General features: G+C 32.0%; 1 protein-coding gene and 1 long non-coding RNA gene across 5 annotated transcripts in view; one reads left to right on the top strand and one right to left on the bottom strand.

The window, feature by feature from the left end:
* Positions 1 to 20,959, bottom strand: part of LRRC7 (leucine rich repeat containing 7) — a gene marked incomplete at its 3' end in the record, with an annotated part of 502,056 nt that overhangs the window by 98,247 nt on the left and 382,850 nt on the right. The window contains exons 12-18 of the mRNA XM_082614056.1: positions 20,250 to 20,379; positions 19,131 to 19,246; positions 15,645 to 15,714; positions 13,613 to 13,712; positions 10,975 to 11,099; positions 8,635 to 8,883; positions 3,061 to 3,261 (exon numbers count right to left, since the gene is read on the bottom strand). Of these exons, the coding sequence (XP_082470182.1) occupies positions 3,061 to 3,261; positions 8,635 to 8,883; positions 10,975 to 11,099; positions 13,613 to 13,712; positions 15,645 to 15,714; positions 19,131 to 19,246; positions 20,250 to 20,379 (991 nt within the window). The remainder of the gene's footprint in view (positions 1 to 3,060; positions 3,262 to 8,634; positions 8,884 to 10,974; positions 11,100 to 13,612; positions 13,713 to 15,644; positions 15,715 to 19,130; positions 19,247 to 20,249; positions 20,380 to 20,959) is intronic.
* LOC309800161 overlaps positions 1 to 20,959 on the top strand; it is a 163,957-nt gene that overhangs the window by 115,648 nt on the left and 27,350 nt on the right. The gene's annotated exons all lie outside the window — the stretch shown is intronic.

Raw genomic sequence — 20,959 nt, 5'->3', positions numbered from 1 at the left:
ACAGGTGCACACATTCCATGAGTAAGTAGTTTTGGTTATTTAAGAATGAACTAAAACTATTATTTTCTCTTTCAATTTATGTGTATTGTTTTTTCAAATAACCACTAAGTGGGGCATAAATATTTATTAAGTTCTTCAGACCTAACAATAATAATTGGAACTGTTAGGTATTTCTTGGCTATCACTGTATATTAACCCCTGATACTTTTGAGCCTTTGAAATTTTGATTTTCAGTCTCATAAGCTTTGGTTTTTACATATAAATAAAATCTGGCTCCTTAAAAACTGTTTCTAAGTCACCCAGTCTATGGTTTTCTGTTATAGCCATCCAAATGGACTAAGATACTAGGGGAAAAACAAATGTAATCTCCACAAGGCATATATGAAGGAAAATGGGGGCAAAGGAGAACCTTCATATCTCTCTGACCTCCTTGTTCTCATGGCTCTCTTGGCCATATTCTCTATGTTAAAACTCTTGGCATAGGGTTGCAAATAGAAAGTGATCAATAAATGATATATCTTTCCTTTTCCCTCTTTCTCTGGTGCATTTGTAACCTATTTACCTTGCTTCTTCTTTCTGTTTTCTGCTTTTGCTTCTGCCTACCTCTGTTTGTTTTTTCTTGGTTTTCCATATTTAACAACATGGATAAATATGTCATACAGTGTGTGATACCCTCTTCCACCTTCTTGGTAGTATGATCTAAATAATGATAACCCAAAAATGTCAGGCACAGGTAAAACATATAATAAAAATGCATAGTATACACTGATCAGCTAGACACTTGGTTATTTGTATTTATTATATCTAGAAGTAGAATAGAATTAGGACCCCTTAATTTGGGTGCAGTAATGAGAAGGGAGGATGATACAGAAAAGGACATCTCCTAGCCCTAGGATGGCTAAAAGTTGGGGACAGAAGAAAAAATATTGATATTATCAGTGAAATTTCTATTCAAGAGGAAAAGGCTAGTAGATGAAGAAAACTAAGAAAGAGTGGGGTGAATCATAGAAATAAATATAAAGCTGAAAGTTGAGCTTCAGTGATATTTAGCTTGGCTGCTTTAGCAAATTAAGAAGATTAGATAGGCAATACAAAGTCACTATAGTGTTTTTTTTTAAGGAGGACAAGATTAGATATGTGTTTTAAAAGGATCATTAGCAAGGCAATGAGGGGGCTTGGGACAAGGTAAGCCAAGAAATTGACAGTTTTTACAGAAATGCAGGACAGAGTTGAGGACCTGAAGAGATAGAGGAGATACACGTAGATGAAAATGTATAGGAGTTAGTGACTGGAAGGGGCAGGGGGTGGGGAGAAAAAAGGAGAAAGAAATCAACATACCTCCCAAATTTCTAGCTTGAGTGAACCGGTAGATAATGGTGCCAGCTGACATCAAGACCAATTATACTGAAGCAGAAGCAAGTTTGAGGATGAAACATTAAAATTAATTTGGATTTGTTAAGTTTGAAGTGCTTGTGGGACAATTTTAAGATTTTTTTCTACTATTGGGATATTATTAAATTCATGACCAAAGCCATCTTTGTCTCATCTCTCCCATCCCTGTATTAAGCAATTTTAGGATCTATGTATTTTGCAGTAGTTATTCAGTTTATGGGTTATCATGACCTTACAGTTATTTTGATGTTAAACTGTGATGACATGAGATCTAAATATAAAGTGTATGTGTATTTAGGGTGTACCCACTAAATGTTAGTTTTCCTCCTTTTTATATTATTGCAGTATCTTAGAGATAAAAGAAAAGTATGTTGCTTTGCTATAGTATATCTGTAATGTATTAGAGATGAAAAAGTATAATAATATGAGTTTTATAAGCAAAATGAAAAAAACAATGAAAAGAAATATTTACTTAAATTTTCTTCCCTAGATATCCAGCTATATTCCTCTCTTTTGGGTCAGGCTTGTACTTCCACTGGCAGATATACACACCATGCTTATTTTTGCTTAAGCTTTCTTTTCTCTTTGCCTAGAATGCCTTCTTCTCTTTTTGACTTTAAAAGAATCATCTAATCTTTAATATGCAGTTCAATCTTAAGCATTTCACATAACTTTTAAAGTGATTGGCAGTGACTGCTTATCACTCCATTTTCTTAGAGTATTATATTCTCCATCACACAACCAACGATGTTATCATGTTTTATATAATACGTTCTCTAATGGCTTCATCTGTGTTAAGTTTACCTGGCTAGGCTCTCAATTATTTGGGGACTATTCACACATTTCATATTTCTTTTCTCTCTCTCACAGTGTTTAACACAGTGCTAAATATAGAGTTGGTGTTTAATGCAAAAAACTGATGCTTTGAATGCAGATTTGTAAAAGAGTTTTGTCAGCCTAGATTTTTGAGCAGCAGGTATAGGAACTTCTAGATGTACTCATATCAATTATGTTTCTAATGAAGATTAAAAGATGATAACCAAATTAGTTGAAGAGTAGATGAAATAGTACAGAGGTGGCATAAATGTAGTTGTATTCTTTTCAGACCATACAAGTTGATAAGGATGAATATCTAATTCATTCTAAAATATAGGAACTAAGCTTCATATTAGATTCCATAAAGCTAAATTTCAAAGTTATTGCCCCTTTTTATATAGTAGTGTTTCCTATAAAGGGTGTAACCCAAACACAAAAACATTTTAAAAAATTGGCTCTAAATCTGATCAAGAATTTTACTGAGATTTGCAGAATAATAATAATAATAAAAACTTCATTTAGGTTCTTCTAATGACTCATACAATAAAAGTTTGGGGTAGTCAAAGGAATATCATGAAAATGATTTAGTGCACTTACTGGCCAGGCCTAGCTGGGTGAGCGAATTATTCCTTCTGTGTGTATTGGAACTTTTGGAGCTGTATTAATGATTTTAGGCCATGAAGGTGCATTTATTAAATGCAACCCTCATAGTTTGGAAGAGTAGAGAGATTCATTTATATATTAGGAAAAAATGCACTTATCAAGGAAGATCTGTTCAGTTAAAAAAACATATCATTTAGTAATTCCAAAAAATCCAAACCACACTGGCAATTACCAATAACCTTGAAATACCTCCACTGTAATCTCCTTTGGGGCTACAGGCCACTTGTGTTCGTATTTTTCTTTCACAGTTTGCTCCGTGTTAGCAGTTGGATTTGAATTCTCAACACGCACTCCATGGCTTGGCTTACCCACCAGATTTTGAACAGATTTTACCATATTCTTTAAATCCTCTGGGTAAGGAGTTGGATATCGTTTTAGGTTTATTTCAACCTAGAAGTTTATAAAAAGAAATTTAACATAAAAATACCTTCAGCAAGCATGTTCACAAAACTACTCCATTTTATGTGCAGTAGTATAACCAAATGCAATATAGTGAGTGTTGAGCTGGCTGAAAAACTGTGTTGTAGAGTAGAACACACAGTGTTCTTTTCACATTCTGCCTCCTGGGACTTCTCCCCAGGCCTGGCCACCTTTCTAGATTAAAAACAATTTTTGGATTATATCTTATGTTTAGGTCTACTCTATAGATGGTTGAAATAGCAGTAGGTCAAACACTTAAGTGATTGGTAATCTCTGAAAAATTTAATTAAGTTACTATCAGCTGCTTTTATACTTTAGAGGCTGTTCCCTTACCTATTTTAATTATTTAAAAATAATCATTTTGACATTAAAAAATATCTTTGGAGTATCAATGCAGGTGATAGGAGAAGACCCCAAAAGATTTACAAGTGAGTTATCATGTATAAAAAAATGGGGAGTTGACAGTATCTGCCATCAAATATGCACCAGCTCTGTGTTAATTAGCATGTTACATCAAAAGGTAGGGTAGCTAATTCTTGTTAATAACTTAAAAAAAATCCTTCAAGGAGGCTTTTATATTTAGTTTTTACCATAATAAAGTAACATGCTTTATAGGTTACATCTTACAATAAAGAGAAATAAAAAATTGAGAACATTGTCTAGGGTATTCTAGGTAAATATGTAAATTTTGTCTTATACTTATCCAGAGACTTATTTCTATTCTTTTTTTTTTTTTTTTTTTTTTTTTTTTTTTTTTTTTTGCGGTGCGCGGGCCTCTCACTGTTGTGGCCTCTCCCGTTGTGGAGCACAGGCTCCGGACACGCAAGGCTCAGCGGGCATGGCTCACAGGGCCAGCCACTCCGCGGCATGTGGGGTTTTCCCGGACCGGGGCACAAACCCGTGTCTCCTGCATCGGCAGGTGGACTCTCAACCACTGCGCCACCAGGGAAGCCCTATTTCTATTCTTGAATTCATTTTTGGTGTATCAATCTGACTTTAGGGAATATATATATATATTAATTACTATTCTTCACATTTAATTCAGAGAGAGAAAATATGAGACATTCCATACAAAATATCCCACCTTCAGAGTACTTAAAATATACTTAAAATGGAATAGATACAAATTATCCAGGCTGATTAAAATGGAGTGGGAGGAAAAATAAGGGGGCATATTTACTTTGCTTGGTTTATTCCAATAGTCATGTCTTTTTGAATCTGAGTAGAGCCAACTTTACAAAATGCAATGATTTATGTGATTGTGGTGAGTATGTGTTGGGGAAAGTGTGTGTGAGGGTGCATTGGGGGAGGGTAGAGGTGGAAGAGAAGCTGAAAGGGAAGAAGAAAGAGGGGGATAAGAGATAAAAAGAGAAAGAGGGTGGGGCACACACATACACACCCCCTCCACACCTATGTAACACATGGGATGTAAGAAACTATGATAGTGATATAGATCTGAGGATTATAAATATGAATTAAAACACTTTTGCTCATCTTCAGTTTTAGCAAATCCACCAACTTTGTTATTCTAGTATTTCATCTTCCTGTGGCTCACTGTCCATGTCAAATACTGGGATTGGACTTCAGTAGATGATTTTTAACATTCCTTTCAGAACTAAAATTACAAAATTATTTTTCCAATAATTTTTTGGGAAGCTGGTGAAAAACCAGATAAATTTATTGTGTAAATCTCATTGAAATGTAATTTAATCTTTAATATGCTGAAACAAATATGATGAAGTTAATAATATATAGAAACAAGGCTACAAAAATATAACCCAAGAAAAAAAGTTAGGCTTTACCAAAAAAAAAAAAAGTATAAGTTGTTAGAGTGTAATATAAGTATATCTCAGGGTACTTTATAATGCATTCTTAAATAAACATAAAAAGGATGATAGCCATGCTAGACAAAATCCATTGGGATGAATGCATTCTTGGATCTGCTGTTTAAATTGGTATTAGAAATATTAATCACAAATTTGATCTACGTTTAAAAATTATATTGTTGAACTTGTTTAAAAGTCCTTGATATCAAAGGACTTAAAAGTCAAAAAACTACATTTAAAAAATGTAAATTGTAGAATGGTGTGACTATTATGCCAATTAAGAACATCTTTAAATTTTTAATATGAATGAAAAATAACTTTCAAATAGGTCCTTAAATTAAAATTCTACACACCTTAACAATCCTCAATATTAAAACTACACTTCTAAATTGAATCAAAGGCAAAAAATGGGACGTGTTCTTTTTTTTATATATAAATTTATTTATTTATTTTTCACTGTGTTGGGTTTTGGTTGCTGCACATGGGCTTTCTCTAGTTGTGGTGAGCGGGGGCTACTCTTCATTGCGGTGCACAGGGTTCTCATTGTGGTGGCTTCTCACATGGCAGAGCACAGGCTCTAGGTGCATGGGCTTCCGTAGTTGTGGCTCGTGGGCTCTAGAGCACAGGCCCAGTAGTTGCGGTGCACGGGCTTAGTTGCTCCGCGGCATGTGGGATCTTCCCGGACCAGGGCTCGAACCCATGTCCCCTGCATTGGCAGGTGGATTCTTAACCACTGCACCACCAGGGAAGCCCCCTGGGACGTGTTCTTTCTTAACTGAATTAAATACATCGAGTAATGTATTCTAATTTTTGTAGATGCTGTGTCTCTTCTGACGCAGAGGCCTATTTGCTAATGGCCATGGTACCGATATTTTCTGGTTATTTTATAAGCAAGTTAATGTTATATTTTGGTCACATCACCAGAATATATTTGGGTACTTTATCTCTGTAAAAATATTTAAATGTAGAAATAAAAGTGGATTTGCCATTAAGCTAAAGAAGCTTAAGTTTTAGGGACTGTCACCTGCATGGGCTCTTTCCAAAGCCTTGTGAGGAGCCCTACTTATGTATTTACATGGTTATTTTATATTATTTTCCTTAAAGAGGCTCCTCTCCAAATTGTGGAAGCTTCAGCTCTCATAAAACTTGGATCTGTTCCACCTATACAATAAGCTACTTGCTTCCCATTTACTAGTCTACTAGCAGAATTTACTGGACTTAGAGTCAGAAGACCCAAATTAAAACCACAGATTTACCCCCAACTAGCTATCAGCCACAATCTTTCTGTCCAGTTTCTACTCATGTAAAATGGGAATGATAATATCTTGGGTTAATCTAGAGCTCGAATGAGATAATAAATGTGAAGTCCCTTGAAAATGTATGATTTTTATGCAGAGATTAGATACTATTTCTAATATCAGATTCTTCTTATGTATTTTTTGAATCTGGAGTCTTTTGGCAATCTAGTTTTATTATATATATGTCTAACTATAATACCTGTAACTGGATTTTTTTCAGGTTGTATGCAGCAATAACTATCATTTACTCATTATCTGCCATGTGATAGGTACCATGCAAAGTATTTTATAAGAATATATAAAACTAATTATTATTAGTTATTTATATAATAAACAATACTTATTTTATTATTTACCATATGGATTTAATTATATATGAATAATAAATAGTTATAATTAATAATATTAATTAAAATCTATAATTATAATTAAATCTCATTTTAATTTCACAACCCATTTGTAGCATCTGTTACCATTTTACAGAAGGAAAACAGGGACTCAGATGGTGTAAGTTACTTGAAGGTCATACAGCTACAGGAATCAATGCCCATATTCAACCTCAGGTCTAACTCCAAAGCTTATGCTTCACAAGTGTTACTTGGCTCAGAGCTATTCTCTGGTATAGGTGCAGCATATATTTGTACAATCTTGTGGAAGAAGTAGTGTAAATCTAAAGTGTGAATTTTATTGAGTTAAATAAGATAATTTCAATTTTTAAAACATAAAGTTAACATAATATTTTATAATTAAAAACACGAAAGTATAGTATTTTATAATTCTGTTATGTTTGTAAGCTCTCTAAAAGCATATTTTTATACACTTTTACAGATTGTTTTGCCTCTCTATTTTTCAATGCATGTGTGAAGTGCTTCAGAAATGAATAACCATGATCATAAACACAATTATATTAATAGTTCAGTAATGCCCAGTTAGTTTCTTTATATTGCTAAATATATAGGCTATAAATATTCCCTTATTCTAATATGGGATATATGTAATAGGTGGGAAAAATTTGTCAATTATGTTCTTACCAAAATGTTGTGTTTATCACTCACCATAAAGTATTTGCTCATTTTACAGGTACATTTTATTAAAATCAATATTTTTACTGAAATGTTATTTTATTTTGGAAAATAGAAGTGTTTCACAACATTCTATATATCTCAGATCTTAAGAAAGTGCAGTAAATGCAAATAGTAGCTGCAAGATGTTGGAGACTCCCAAAGATTTAGCAATGAAGAAAGAAATAATGTTAATAGCTAGGGCATTTAGAAGTGATACCTTGAATTCACAAAGAACTATGCTTTTCTTATATAATGATTAAATTATAATTTGATTTGATTGTAAATTCCAGTAAGAGAAATAATAGTTAATGCTTTGGTTATTAATTGTGAAATATCTTATTCTAGGAATTAATTGGAACATTTTACATAGAAAGGAAACTTATAGCAGTTTTAGTTAGGATTCTCAGCTTGCCATATATTGTAGAAAGAATATAAGACACAGAATAAGAATTTAGTCCATTACATGTGGATAAGGTTTACAAAAAATGTAGTGTTCTTCCACAACCCATTAAGATTTTTTTTCATTAAACTCTTCAACACCCCACCCACTGAGATAATGAAGCCCTATCTGCCAGAATTCCCAGGCCAATCTTCTCTTACAGGAATTCTCATCATCTGTGCCTTCAAATTAAAGGGAAATTGATACTTTTCAACAGATGTCCATCTTTGTGCTCAAAGTCCACTCTCAGCAAATTTCAATTCAAATCTCATGCTGTTTTAGAATCAAGTTTTAATTATTTAATCTCCCCCAGAATTGATATTACAAAAAAATGTGTGTATGTCTGGGGACAATTTAGATTGCATCAGTAGTGTCATCAACATTCTGCCCGACTATTGGTATTCCCACACTTTAAATAAAAATCTTGAAAAATAAAAACATAAATAAAAATGAAGCACCCAACTTAAAAAACATGCCAGATATCCCACCAGTAGGCACATCATATCGATGTTCCCTCCCCCTCTGACTCAGTTCTCCCCACCCCATTGCCAATGTCAATGAATAAAAAATTAAACTGGGATCAAACACTGGCAATTGAAAGGTTTCTATATGATCAACATTTCTTAACCCAAATCATGCAGAACATACCCCATAAACCACTGTTCCAAGGTTGCCTCTACGTAAGGGATTCTCCTACCCCAAACACCTAGGCCTACCTGTCTGCCACTTAGAGAGGGAAGAGTGGTGGATTGTGCTGCAACTGGCAATGGAGTACACATGCTCCTTTCCTGCTGGAGGCCACTTATACAACCCCATGCCAGCTGTGGGTCATTCTGGGGGACGGGCATATCTTGGATCTGCTGATCACACCTGGCCCATGGTGTGCAGCAATCGCCAGACAGTCTGGCAGGTTGGAGAGTAATCCCACGCTGGCCCCTTTCCCAGGGGGCTTGGCAGGGGTGATCCTGTGGGAGAAGGAATCTCCATTTTCTGGGAGAAAGAGGAGCACTGTAGCAAAACTTTCACTTTATCATTTTTCTATTCTTGATTTTTTTTTTCATTCTGGGTAATGCATTTAAAACAATCATCAGAAAATTAGTTTTAATTCTATGTAATAAAACAGTACCAATATTATATGAAGCTAAAGGGTCACAATTTCTTCACACAATGCAGCTTTCATACTAAACTAAACTGAACTAAACTTTCATACTTTCATACACTAAACACATTATAAGTAGGGCATTATACTCTAGTCTATTTGGAAGTTGATGCCATAGGTCAGTGGTTCCCTTTAAAATTTTATGTAAATAAAAGGTAAAATGGTGCTAAATTTAATGTACATGTAATGAGCCAGAAAAGTATAATTAAGTTAGTTCAAGATTTCAGCATATTCCATTCATCATCATACTTCCATGATGATTTATTTAGAAATTTGTTTGTGTTCCAATTTGTCCAATAGCCAATGGCATTGGAAATACTCAAATTGGTCAAAACCAAGTAGTTTGAGATTTTGGAAACATATTATTTCACCAATATATAAAATAAATCAAATATAAATAAACATAGAGAAAATGTACTCTAAAGTATAATGAACCTACTCTAATTATAATCAAACTTGATCACATAACACACAAACAGGGCTTCTAAATGTCTGTTTGCATTTGCTATATTTTATGCTTTCAATGACACATATACCAGTATTAAATGCACTCTTTTCTTCTTGGAGCCTTTGAATATAGGTTACTTTTTAGGAAGAAGTATGTAGTTTTTGACATTCAATGAAGTAAAAGAATGAATCAGAGGTCCAGTATAGAATGCATCATCCATTTGTTCTGGATTTAACATATAAAATCCTTACAAGAAGAACTGAAATGCTCTAAAGATCTTTTTTTTTGTTTATTTTTAGTTAAAAAATGTCTCTTTGGTTATTAGATAGCATTAATCAACCATTCAGAAACATTTTTTAAGCCCAAATCTTTAATAAAATTGTCATTTTGATTTGGGAATCCATTTTGATTTCTCCACAATGATATAGGTAGGCTTTGTCAATTACCTTACTGACTAATTCCAGTAAGGTTCTAGAGTATGCTGGTTTGAGAAAAAAGTTTAGAAAATGTGAGAATGAGGGGATAGAAAAGAACACATCACACAATCCAGATCTATTAATAGGATGCATATACAATTACTTAGGTAATTAGTCACTAAGGGTGAGAGAGCTGTTAGTATCCATGATGGAAAAAGTGCAAAAATAATACCATAAAAAATTGATGAGAGATTCAAGATGTTGCCATGATGATAACATGAAGATCTGATGTTGATATAATCCATATAAATTCTGTTATTTTCAAATTTATATAATGTAAAAATACAGATTTTAAAATTCCGACCTTGTTACTTGACTTAGATTAGTGCCAATAAAGCATTTTTAAAAATATGCTTTAAGGTGAAAAATTTTAAGTAATTTTCCCTAAGGGGCATCACCTACTATTAAGCTCTTACCTCCATTAAAACTTGTCCTCACACTTAAGAAAACTCATAAAGTCTTCTCAAATATTCCAGAGACATAGAACCTTTCTGAGGTTTTAATGCCAATGTAATATATTAATCCAATGGTTCTTTCATAAATGTGTATTTTGGCTTCACACAGTCTGCATGATGCCTTGCCTTGATCAGTGATTAAAAAAATAAAAACACACATCTCAATGTTTCAAAGAGGTAATAAGGTGAAGCCCATCACCCAGACTTTTTTGTTTGATTTTTAGTTTTTTTTTTTTTTTTTTGGCTTTCTCTCAGCTTGAATCTCTTTCATGTTGCTATTCTGTAAGATGGGGTGGCATATGAAATTTTCTCAGTCAGGATGTTAGTCTCATTCCGAAGCACAAAAGTGCTTCCAAAATCATCGTCCTGCTATAATGAAAGGTATCACCATGAGACTTTAAGATGTATCTGACCTTCTAGCAGAGGTCAGTCAATTAGTCCCAAAGGCTATTTGAATAATAACAATGAACAAATAAAAATAATGAGAAGGAAGAGGAAACAAAAATTAAAAGGTTCACCTTAACTTTCCCAGCATTTTCATCATCTTCCTTTTTTTCTTCAAATTCAAAAGCAACAGTCATGCGTTGTTGTCTCTGTTCTTCCCACAGTGTAGGGTTAAAGCTGTCACTGTCTGACTGGAAATCTACAGTTAGATTCCAAAGTGTTATTGCTTTTTAAAAAAATCATAAATTGTTATTTAACAGAGCTTAGTATGCTATGCAAAAAATGGTGATAGGTACTAAAAACAAATACAGAAATAAAAAAAGAAAAGGAAAAATAAAGAAACAGAAAGAAAGAAAGAAGTAAAGAGGGAAAGAAAGAAAAAGAAAGAAGGAAAGAAAGAAAAAGAGGGAAAATATTCCCCTCATGTTTGTTACATAGTCTTTTAACATCTTAACTCACAGTCAGCTTTCTTAAGTATACATTAATTATATATTGGGGTTGAGAAGTTTTCCAGTGTAGAGAATGGGCTCTCCATAGCATAATTATGATAATAGACCTGAATTAGGTATTTTAAACCATTATCTCTTTTAATCTTCAAAACAGCACAATGATAGAAGTAATATAATCCTCAATTTAATAATGAGAAAACTATAGCTGAGTTTAAGAAACTTGTTCAAAGCCATGCAGCTTCTCCACAGACAATGCAGGATTCTATACCATGACTGTGTGATTATACAGTCCATAACTGTAACCACTAAATGCTATTAGGATGTTATAAAAGGTATTACATAACTTTGGTTTTGCAATAAACTGTCCAAGATTGCAACCTTTCTTGTCGTTGTTCGTTTTTGTTTGTTTGTTTGTTTTTTGCGGTACACGGGCCTCTCACTCTTGTGGCCTCTCCTGTTGCGGAGCACAGGCTCCGGACGCGCAGGCTCAGTGACCATGGCTCACGGGCCCAGCCGCTCCGCGGCATGTGGGATGTTTCCGGACCGGGGCAGGAACTCGTGTCCCCTGCATCAGCAGGCGGACTCTTAACCACTGCGCAACCAGGGAAGCCCTGTCGTTGTTCTTTTGTGTGTCTGGTAGGGGGCAATGTAGTGGTGCTTGGTTTTATGGTAAAAAAGCATTTGGAAAATAGTCTTTAACATTCAGGTCTCAATTAATCTAAATGTGTCTCAAATTAACAGGGAAAAGAAATGGCTTATCAATCTTTAACTTACATGTTGGTTAATGGTAATATCTTCTTTGCAACAATCCTGTGAAGATCACATGAAAATGCAATAAAAGCACTTCCCAAAGGATAACCTTTATTATATAAAACTTTGTGTGTTGCCAGGAATTCTGCAAATTTACTCATTACACTCCTGCTTGAAAAACCAAAGGGTGACTTGCTTAAATTTCAAGAAAACTTTTCTGTTACCAACTCTGCTTTCCTCAAAGGAAAACAAAGTGAAACAAATTAAGCTAATTCCTAAAACATCACATCTTACCTAACTAGCTCTACCTCATTCCATGGAACAATTTAGGGATTTAATCTGTCAGGCTAGATCTCAGAAATGGCCAGAAAATATGAGACACTTTTCATTTTCCCCTATATCCTTTCAAAATGAAATATTTTGTTAATCTAGGGATATTAAAATGAAAATGTAAGTAAAGTTGCATGAATAAAGCATAATCCTTATTTAAAACTGTTGTTATACCCTATGTAAACACAGTGGTTTTTCTTTCATAAATTCAAAAGATCAATTTTACTGAAGCCTGAAAAATACATATGAAACAATCTTTCCTTTTTCTACTTCTGTAAGTCAAAATTTGAATAAAAATATCCTAAAATATCTCAAAATAATTCATTTCCCTTTTTAAGTAAAAAACCTAAAGACATTTATTATAATCATCCTGAAAATAAGAACTACATAAGCAAATAGTTTCTTTTAAAAGTTGTTCTCTTTTAAATGGGTTGGGTGGATTTAATCCATGGGTGGATTAAAGTGGGTTTACTCTTTCAAGAATTACTATTACTGTTAGACTGTGGTAAATGTGCATGTCAGCCTGTGCTGGCTTGGGCTAAGGGGTCTGTGCTGAGTTCCAAATGGTAAAGGATAAAGCTACTTTAAAAATTTTATGAGTAATGTGATCATAGGAGAGAAAATTTTATTATTGAAAAAGGTTTAAGTCTTTCAAAAATTATTCCTATCATAATTGCTGACATTGTTTAGGAAAACTCAAGTTGAAAAATTAGTCGTTTGCAAGTCATCTCTTTACGGTTGACTCTTAACATGAAATAATTCGGGGCCTGAGATCAGGACTAAATGTTTAAATTGTGTTCATAAAATTAGTGAATGCAGGAAATAAACCAACTTATCTTCCTTAAGATCTGACTGTTCTTAGCTCATTTCAACTGGCTAGGTATCACCTTCTGTTAACTAGTCCTGGGTTTTGCAATCCACCAAGAGAAGATGTCGCTACTAAAAGTCAACATTATTTTCATGACAGATATAAAGAGGAAGAGTTATGTTTTTGAAATCTTACTTAGAATATTACAGTACGGAAGAGAAGATATCTGCTTAGAGTTAACCCCCAAATGATTTATGTGTGTCATGTAATTATGTGTCTTGCCCATGTGCCAGTATTGGCCAGAGATTAGAATAAAATTAATCCCTTTTATTGATAATCATACAAGCATAGGAGAAATTTCTACTGACTGTTTACCTTCATCACCACGAGGTTGCTGTGGAAACATGTAGTTAGTCAATACTCTTTGCTTTGTTTCTGGATGGGCTTCAGTTTGTAAAGGGATAAGGGCTTTGGACTGGAAGCAAAGGACATAAATTAGATTAATAAGATTGGAAGTATAAAGAATATTTCTTTTCTATAGCATAAAGGTCAATAGTCTGGCCTCACTGTGCTGAATGAACAGTTAAAGTAAGGAAAAAGGTAATGAAATAAGAAAGTATAACATAAAATAAGACTATTGTAGAGGAATATTTTGAAATTCTAAGGTTTTCATAATGAGATTTTCTTTTTCTTTAGAACGTGCTTTTATAAGACCTATTCATCTTCATTGAGTAATGTCAGTTTTGATCTTGAAGAGACCAAAATGTGTCAAACTGTTTCAACTAAGTAAACTTTTGGTATAGTCCTATATTTTCATGAACTGTTGCCCTAAAAAATAAATGGAATTTGCTATCGAATTTATACTATACAAGATCATCTATGAATTTAATTAGGTTAAAACATAAGCATTTATTTTAAAGAGATTTTTGTAACCAAAGACAGGGTCCACATACACATAAGCAACAATCCTTGTATTTGATATATCACAATATATTTACCTATGTATGGTAACATTTAATTCTCTATTATTAATTTTATTTCAGAAATACTATTTATGAAGGTATTTTTTAGAACTTTGATATTGTATACTATTTTTATATAAACATATTGAAAATAATCATATTATTTAATGTTTTAAAACACACTTATTTCATGACATTTATTAATAAGAGTGAAGCACAAAGGGGATTTGGGATACCAACTTGTCTCATGAAACTAAGTCAGAAACACATTAAATCACTGTTCTAAATAAAAGCTAAATGGTGCAGCCACTGTTCTGTTCATTCTCCCACAAGAATAATAAATCATGACATTAGGGGATTTTTTTTACAATGCAAGACTGTAGAAAAGACTGTTCCATTAGCATAGTTCACGTTGATTCCAGAAATGATTTATTTATAATGATATATTGATGCTTTGAAAAATCTACAGTCCATTGGTAAGACTTGAATTTGAATGACAATCTAATTTTTTTTAGTAGATGGAAGAAAGTGTTGTAATGACTGTAGGAATACAAACATTATTCTCACACTTATATTTCACATTTTGTAGAGGTTTATTTTAATTTTTTACAAAAGTAGCCCAATACCTATGTCTGAACAATTCATTTACCAGTAATGCTGTTTTTATGCTCAGAAAATAATCATAACAAACTAAATCCAAGATGATTTGTTTTTACTTGTTAATTCATATTTTGGGGTAGGATGTTTTAAAATTTTAGGATTACAAGAAAAAAGTAAAAAGAAGAAAAATAAACTATGTCAAAATCGTCTATCACCAGTTTTTCTGGTGGCAAATCAGATGTCTTCAACTATTTCTTTTTATTTTCCAGTTAATAAAATTATTCATTAACACTCAATTACTAATTCAATTATAATCTATTTTCATAAGTATAAGAATTAATATCAAAGCAATTTCACAGAAGATACTGGTAATAGTAACAAAAGACATCACAAATTTTTTGAATAAAGTTTTAGAATTAAGTTGATTATAATTAAAAGCACACACACACACACAAAAGGAACATGGAGGATAATAATTCCCTCTTGTGGGAATTGTGGTAATGATTTCTTATTCTTTACCTTCAGAGGTATAATTAAAGTACATCCTCTGAGGACATGTATGTACCACCTAGAAAAATGATCATTTTATGTATTAGATCTCTGAGAATGAAGTAGAAGCTAGATTGAAGCATTTAAAAGGGGTGAGAACTATAGTACTGTTTGTCCACAGCAATGAAATACTTATTTGTATTATTACCTTTACAAAAATCTCTCCTCCAGGGTATAAAGAATCTATATTTTGCAGTGATTGTCAAAGGTACCTATTGGGAATAAGTTAGTAATTCAAAGTTTCAACTGTAGTTCATTTGAATAAACAAAATAAATCAGGTAATAAAAAATTTTACCTGATTGTCAGAAAGCCACAAAGCTGCAAGCTCCTTAAGTTTGGTAAATGAGAATGGTAAATTCTTCAATCTGCAAAAATAAGAAAAGTCTAATAGCATGGGTGAAGATGGATAAATTTCATTTTTATGAAGAATTTTTAAAAATACTATAACTTATTTGTTTCATTCTTCTCTCTACTTCTTTCTCCATTGAGCAGCCTGAGTAATCTTTTAAAAGTGAAAATCTTGAGTTTACAACTTTTATCAGCCTACTCTGAGGATTAACCAAACTCTTTTCTTCTGTCTGGAATATTCTTTCTCCCATACTTCAATTAACTAAAATTCCACATATTCTTTAACTCTCAGCTTAAATGTCAGTTCCTCAAAGAGGCTTTTCTTGACTCCTCATTTAAATTTCTTTCCCCAGTTTAGTCTCAAAGCACTTTCATGGATCATATCACAGTTTGTAATTTTTTGTTTAGTTTTGTGGTTATTTTTTTACTGTCTGTTATCCCCATAAAATTGTAAGCTCTATGAGGGCAAGAGGCCATTTCCACCTTACCTCGAAAGGAATTTACAGCTCTTGAAAGAGTGTCCTTTTGTTCTTTCACCCTTCATATATTGTGTAATAGATATTCAAAGAGGGAATCTTTAAAAATAGCATTTTGAGATAAGTGAAGTTGGTATCAGCCTTGGTATTCAATCAAAATTATGTATTTAGCTTTGGCTTCAGCCTGTAGAGGGCCAAATCACCAACTGCCTGCTTCAACATACTGTATGATATCCCTGAAATTGTGTATGATCAATATATTGTCATTACATGGGTTACCACCATAGCTAGTCAACAGAGTGAATAATACAAACAAGGTACACCAATGAATTTATTGTTACTTTCTGCATGTTCACTTTCGAATACAAACATTTTAGATATGACTTGGAATGAAAATTTCCTTGAAAGTCTTTAATATGTTGGAATTCTATCAGCCAAATGATGAATAAAATATTTTGATAACAGAAGTGGAAAATGTTACAATAATTAATAAGGATGGTGGAAGTAGTTAATTGTATATGCAAAAACAATTAAGCACTATCAAATAATTTAATAAATATGAAAAGATATTGACAAGCCAAGAAACATATCAACAGAGTGTGTATTATCTAGGTAAGTTTAGGAAGGTTATAATAACCTTTCTGAGCTAACAGAAACATGTAAAACATAAATAAGTATATAAAGAATGACAGGGATTAAATTATATCACAATTATTTTAATAGAATTATTTATTATACTAGCATTTATAACATTAAACCAAATTGCCCATTAAAGTTTTCTAATTTTTTAGTTATTTAAATTAAGTCAGAAATTATGAAGTAATGTGTTATGAGGAGAAGTTTTTACATCATGTGGAGATGAATTAAAAGTAGAATATCAATTCTGCCACATAAAAATTACATGAGGGGAAAACTGTCCAGAATCATATACAATAGCCATGATAAATCATCAATCAAATAATAAATGTAGAGTATGGAAAGAAACTGTCAGAAAAGGATGTTAACCTCATTTTTCCTTGCTCTTCCAGTGACCACCATTGCAAGTGAGCATTTATTTAGTATCATAACTGTGTGGTGTATTGATCACAGGAGCAATCTTACAGTTGACAGTGTAAAAGAATCATTGTTCCTGAACTATAATGACAAACTTCTAAAATTTATTACATTTTAAATATAAAATAGGAATAATCATGACTTTGGGATAACATTTAATATTTAATCTTTTATCCAAGCAGTTTATTCTCTGACAGTGATGTTCAACTTTAGCCTCAGCTTTGACTGAATGTTGATTTTAATCTCAGGTTAAGATTCATTGATTAATTCATCAATTTAAAAATATTAATTTGGCTCTATACTATGTTCCAATCACTGTATCAGAAGACAAACTAGCTTATATTTCTGACCAGATGAAGTATTTTAAACTCCTACTATTATGAGATTCTCAATGTCTCATTAAAATCTTTTGCATTGGCATTTAGCAACGTGCTGTCCTATGATACATACTCACATGTGCTGTATTTGTTGGATAAGTAACTCCATTAGTAGTCCTAACTATGGGTCATTTAAAAATATTTTATAAGCATATTTTCCATATCATCATGTAAATTATTAATGTATAAAATTTGAGCAGACCAAGTATTTAGGAGAGACTTCCAGCTCACCATGAAAACCCTCCCTCCAGGTTGACAATAATGGAGCTTGGTTCCACCGGGGACTGTAATTGAATCCACTGGAATCCATCTTCCTATGGTATCTCTATGACCATGTTTCTAATCTTATTCACAAGAATATAATTAGAAAATTCTGAAAAATGTCTTACTGAAAGTTGGGCACATTTAATGCATTTCCTTCATTATCTTGTCTGTTAAGAGTCAAAACAAGAAATGGGGTTGATTTTACATGAATTACTCTTGATGCACCAAGCTATGAAGCTTCCGTGTCACCTTGATTTAAAAAAAAAATTCCAAAGCCTTTAAAAAATATTTTATTTCTTACATGGAATATTTTAAGCTACTAAGTGAATGGTTTTTGAAATTCACATTAGTAATTTTTTCTTAGACAAACTAACAAACAAATGAGAACTCCCACACTTAGTGAAACCTTAGAATCTGAACATTCTCTGTGATTCCATAAAAGCTAATCTTTGTTAGTTTTGTTGCAGTCTCTTAGCTTCTCATATTGTCATTTATCTGACTGAAACTTAATGAAAACAAAGAGTTCAAGTAGTCTATTCTAATCCACAATCACTTTATCTTCTTAGAAGTTATTTTTAGTCAGTATTGATTTTTATCCTTTCCTATTTGAGGATGACTGTGGTAGAAATAAAGATGAACAGCATTTTCAGCCATTCACCAATATAACAACTTTGTCACAAGAAGAGGACCTATCCTTTCTTTGTTCATCCTTTTCAGAACATGATTAAATAACCATTTGGTTGTCTTTACTATAATGTGCAAACATTATGACTTTTGAGTACTAGCTTCTTGGCAATATTCTCACCAGTGTTCTGGTGGTATGGACAGTATATACATAGCTCAGTTAATTTACTGGAGACATAAATATATACATGAAGACATATATGTATGCATACATACATAACTGTGTACATATTTTTATTAATAAATTTTGTAGATTTTCACTACAGTTATTTTTCCATGTTTTCATAATATTATGCTTTCTGCATATGGGAGGGTTTTGGTACATAAATTTGGGTGTATAAATTTTACATAATTTTAATATACAATATATGTTTCTATATAATCAAACAATAAAAGTTTGAAATATCAGTTTAAAAACAATTTAGATTCTGCCATTTTCTAAATGGATATTTGCATACTTATATAAATATTTGCATTCCATATACTTCATAAGACAGAAAAATTTTTCAAAATTATTGATAAGAAACAATAATTTGCTTTTAGAAAATAACATGTGATTGTGAAATATTGCAGAAATACCTGTTGTCACTCAAATTTAAGACTCTTAGTTTCTGCATCTGTCCAATCTCTTCAGGAAGAAATTCCAGTTTATTGGAGCGTAGAGACATAACTGTTACATTCTTACAGCTTCCAATCTATGGGTAACAAAAGAAAAAAAAAAGTAAAGAATCACAGTGTAAACTATTTTTATACTGACATTTATAATTTATAAAGTAATTTAATTAAGTTATAAATTTCTTTATCACTTTTAAGACTATCAGTATGTGTATTGTTTTATTTTTTATAATCTCACTCTCTAAAATATGTCTATAATACATATATTCCTTTAGATATTAAGACTGTGTATCTCATATTTTTTTACATATTATGAAGGAAAAATTTTCTTTTTAATTTCATGATTAGAATACTTGTTAGCTTCATTGTTTTCATAAATCACATTGTTTTTGTCTATCCGAGTAAATACTAATAATCTATGTTTATAATAGATCATATATACTCAAAAATGAAATATTGTTGATATTTCCTTTGAAAAGTTAGTTTTATTTAATGTTACATGGTATTTTTATTTTTATTCATAACTTTTGTCTCTAAATAATGATATATGAATTATTGTTTCTGTATTATGAAAACATTTAATAGAAAATGTTAAATTGAAAATATACTTCACAGTTTTTTCTTGACATGAATACATGAAAGTCCCATTTAGAGATGAATGCTAATGGACCATTTTGGTGGATCCTGAAGTTAAAACAATATTATGCAACATGATACTTTAAAAAACTTATTTATATTAAAAACTTTCACTTAGAACTGGAAGTATAGTTATCTCAAAATTTATTTATTGTTTTTAAAAGCAAAATATATAAGTTGGATTAGTTAAAATTGTATTCCTTAACATGAACTAATTTATAATATTTTATTACTATTTTTGGCAAGCAGTGTTTAAATCAAATGTATTTCCTGGGTCAAATATAAGAACTTATAACTTGCCATTTAAAAAAGAATGATTAACAAGTAAATAATTCCTATATACATTCACAGCTCAACTCATAAGCTACACTGCTACTGAACCTGTTAAGATTTAATCCCCAAACAGATTCATTAAAAGAAATTAATAGAAACAAGTTTATTCCTCACTTCTCTGGGTAATTCTGGAAGGAAATTCTCATCGACTGCTAATGTCCGAAGACTGTGAAGGTAGCCAATAGTAGAAGGTAGTGACTCCAGTTCGTTACAGCTACAGTCAAATTCTTCTAATAAAGATAAACTGAAAATTAAATATATTAGTTAGACATTTTAAAAGGTCATGTGGCACAAAAGTTTTGGAAAAACCATATATTCAAATTCACCAACCAAATTATTTATCTAGTGACTGCGTAATATTATATAAGTTAATTTATCAGTTCAACCAAATGGTTCAATACCATTTAATAAGTGGTTCAATTTGCTGAAATAAATGTAGTTCATTTTTCTCCTTTCTTAATTCACCTGTCATTTAAATGAGTCATTGAGAATGACAAAAGTTTTGTTTGTTTTTATACAACTTAGGTGTCACATATAGTCAGAGGCTCATAATGTATATCCTTGGAATAAGTGCATATAACTGGCATGGGCAGGTAGAAGGGTATAGAGGGTAGGTCCAAGAAAGGGAAGATGGGGGGGCAAAATATTAACAACAAAAACACTGATTAAATGCTAGGTATTTTACTAAGCATTTTAGAGATAAAAATAACTACTCTTTTCTTTAAAATAACTCTAGAAGATATCTATTATTTTAAACCCATTTTACACATAAGGAAATTGAGGCATAAAGAGGCTAAATAACTCGTCCAAGGCCACACAAAGTA

This window comes from Mesoplodon mirus (genome assembly GCF_964341445.2).
Source record: "Mesoplodon mirus genome assembly, chromosome: 3".
Classification (NCBI taxonomy): domain Eukaryota; kingdom Metazoa; phylum Chordata; class Mammalia; order Artiodactyla; family Ziphiidae; genus Mesoplodon; species Mesoplodon mirus.
This window is presented reverse-complemented; position numbering and strand designations above follow the sequence as displayed.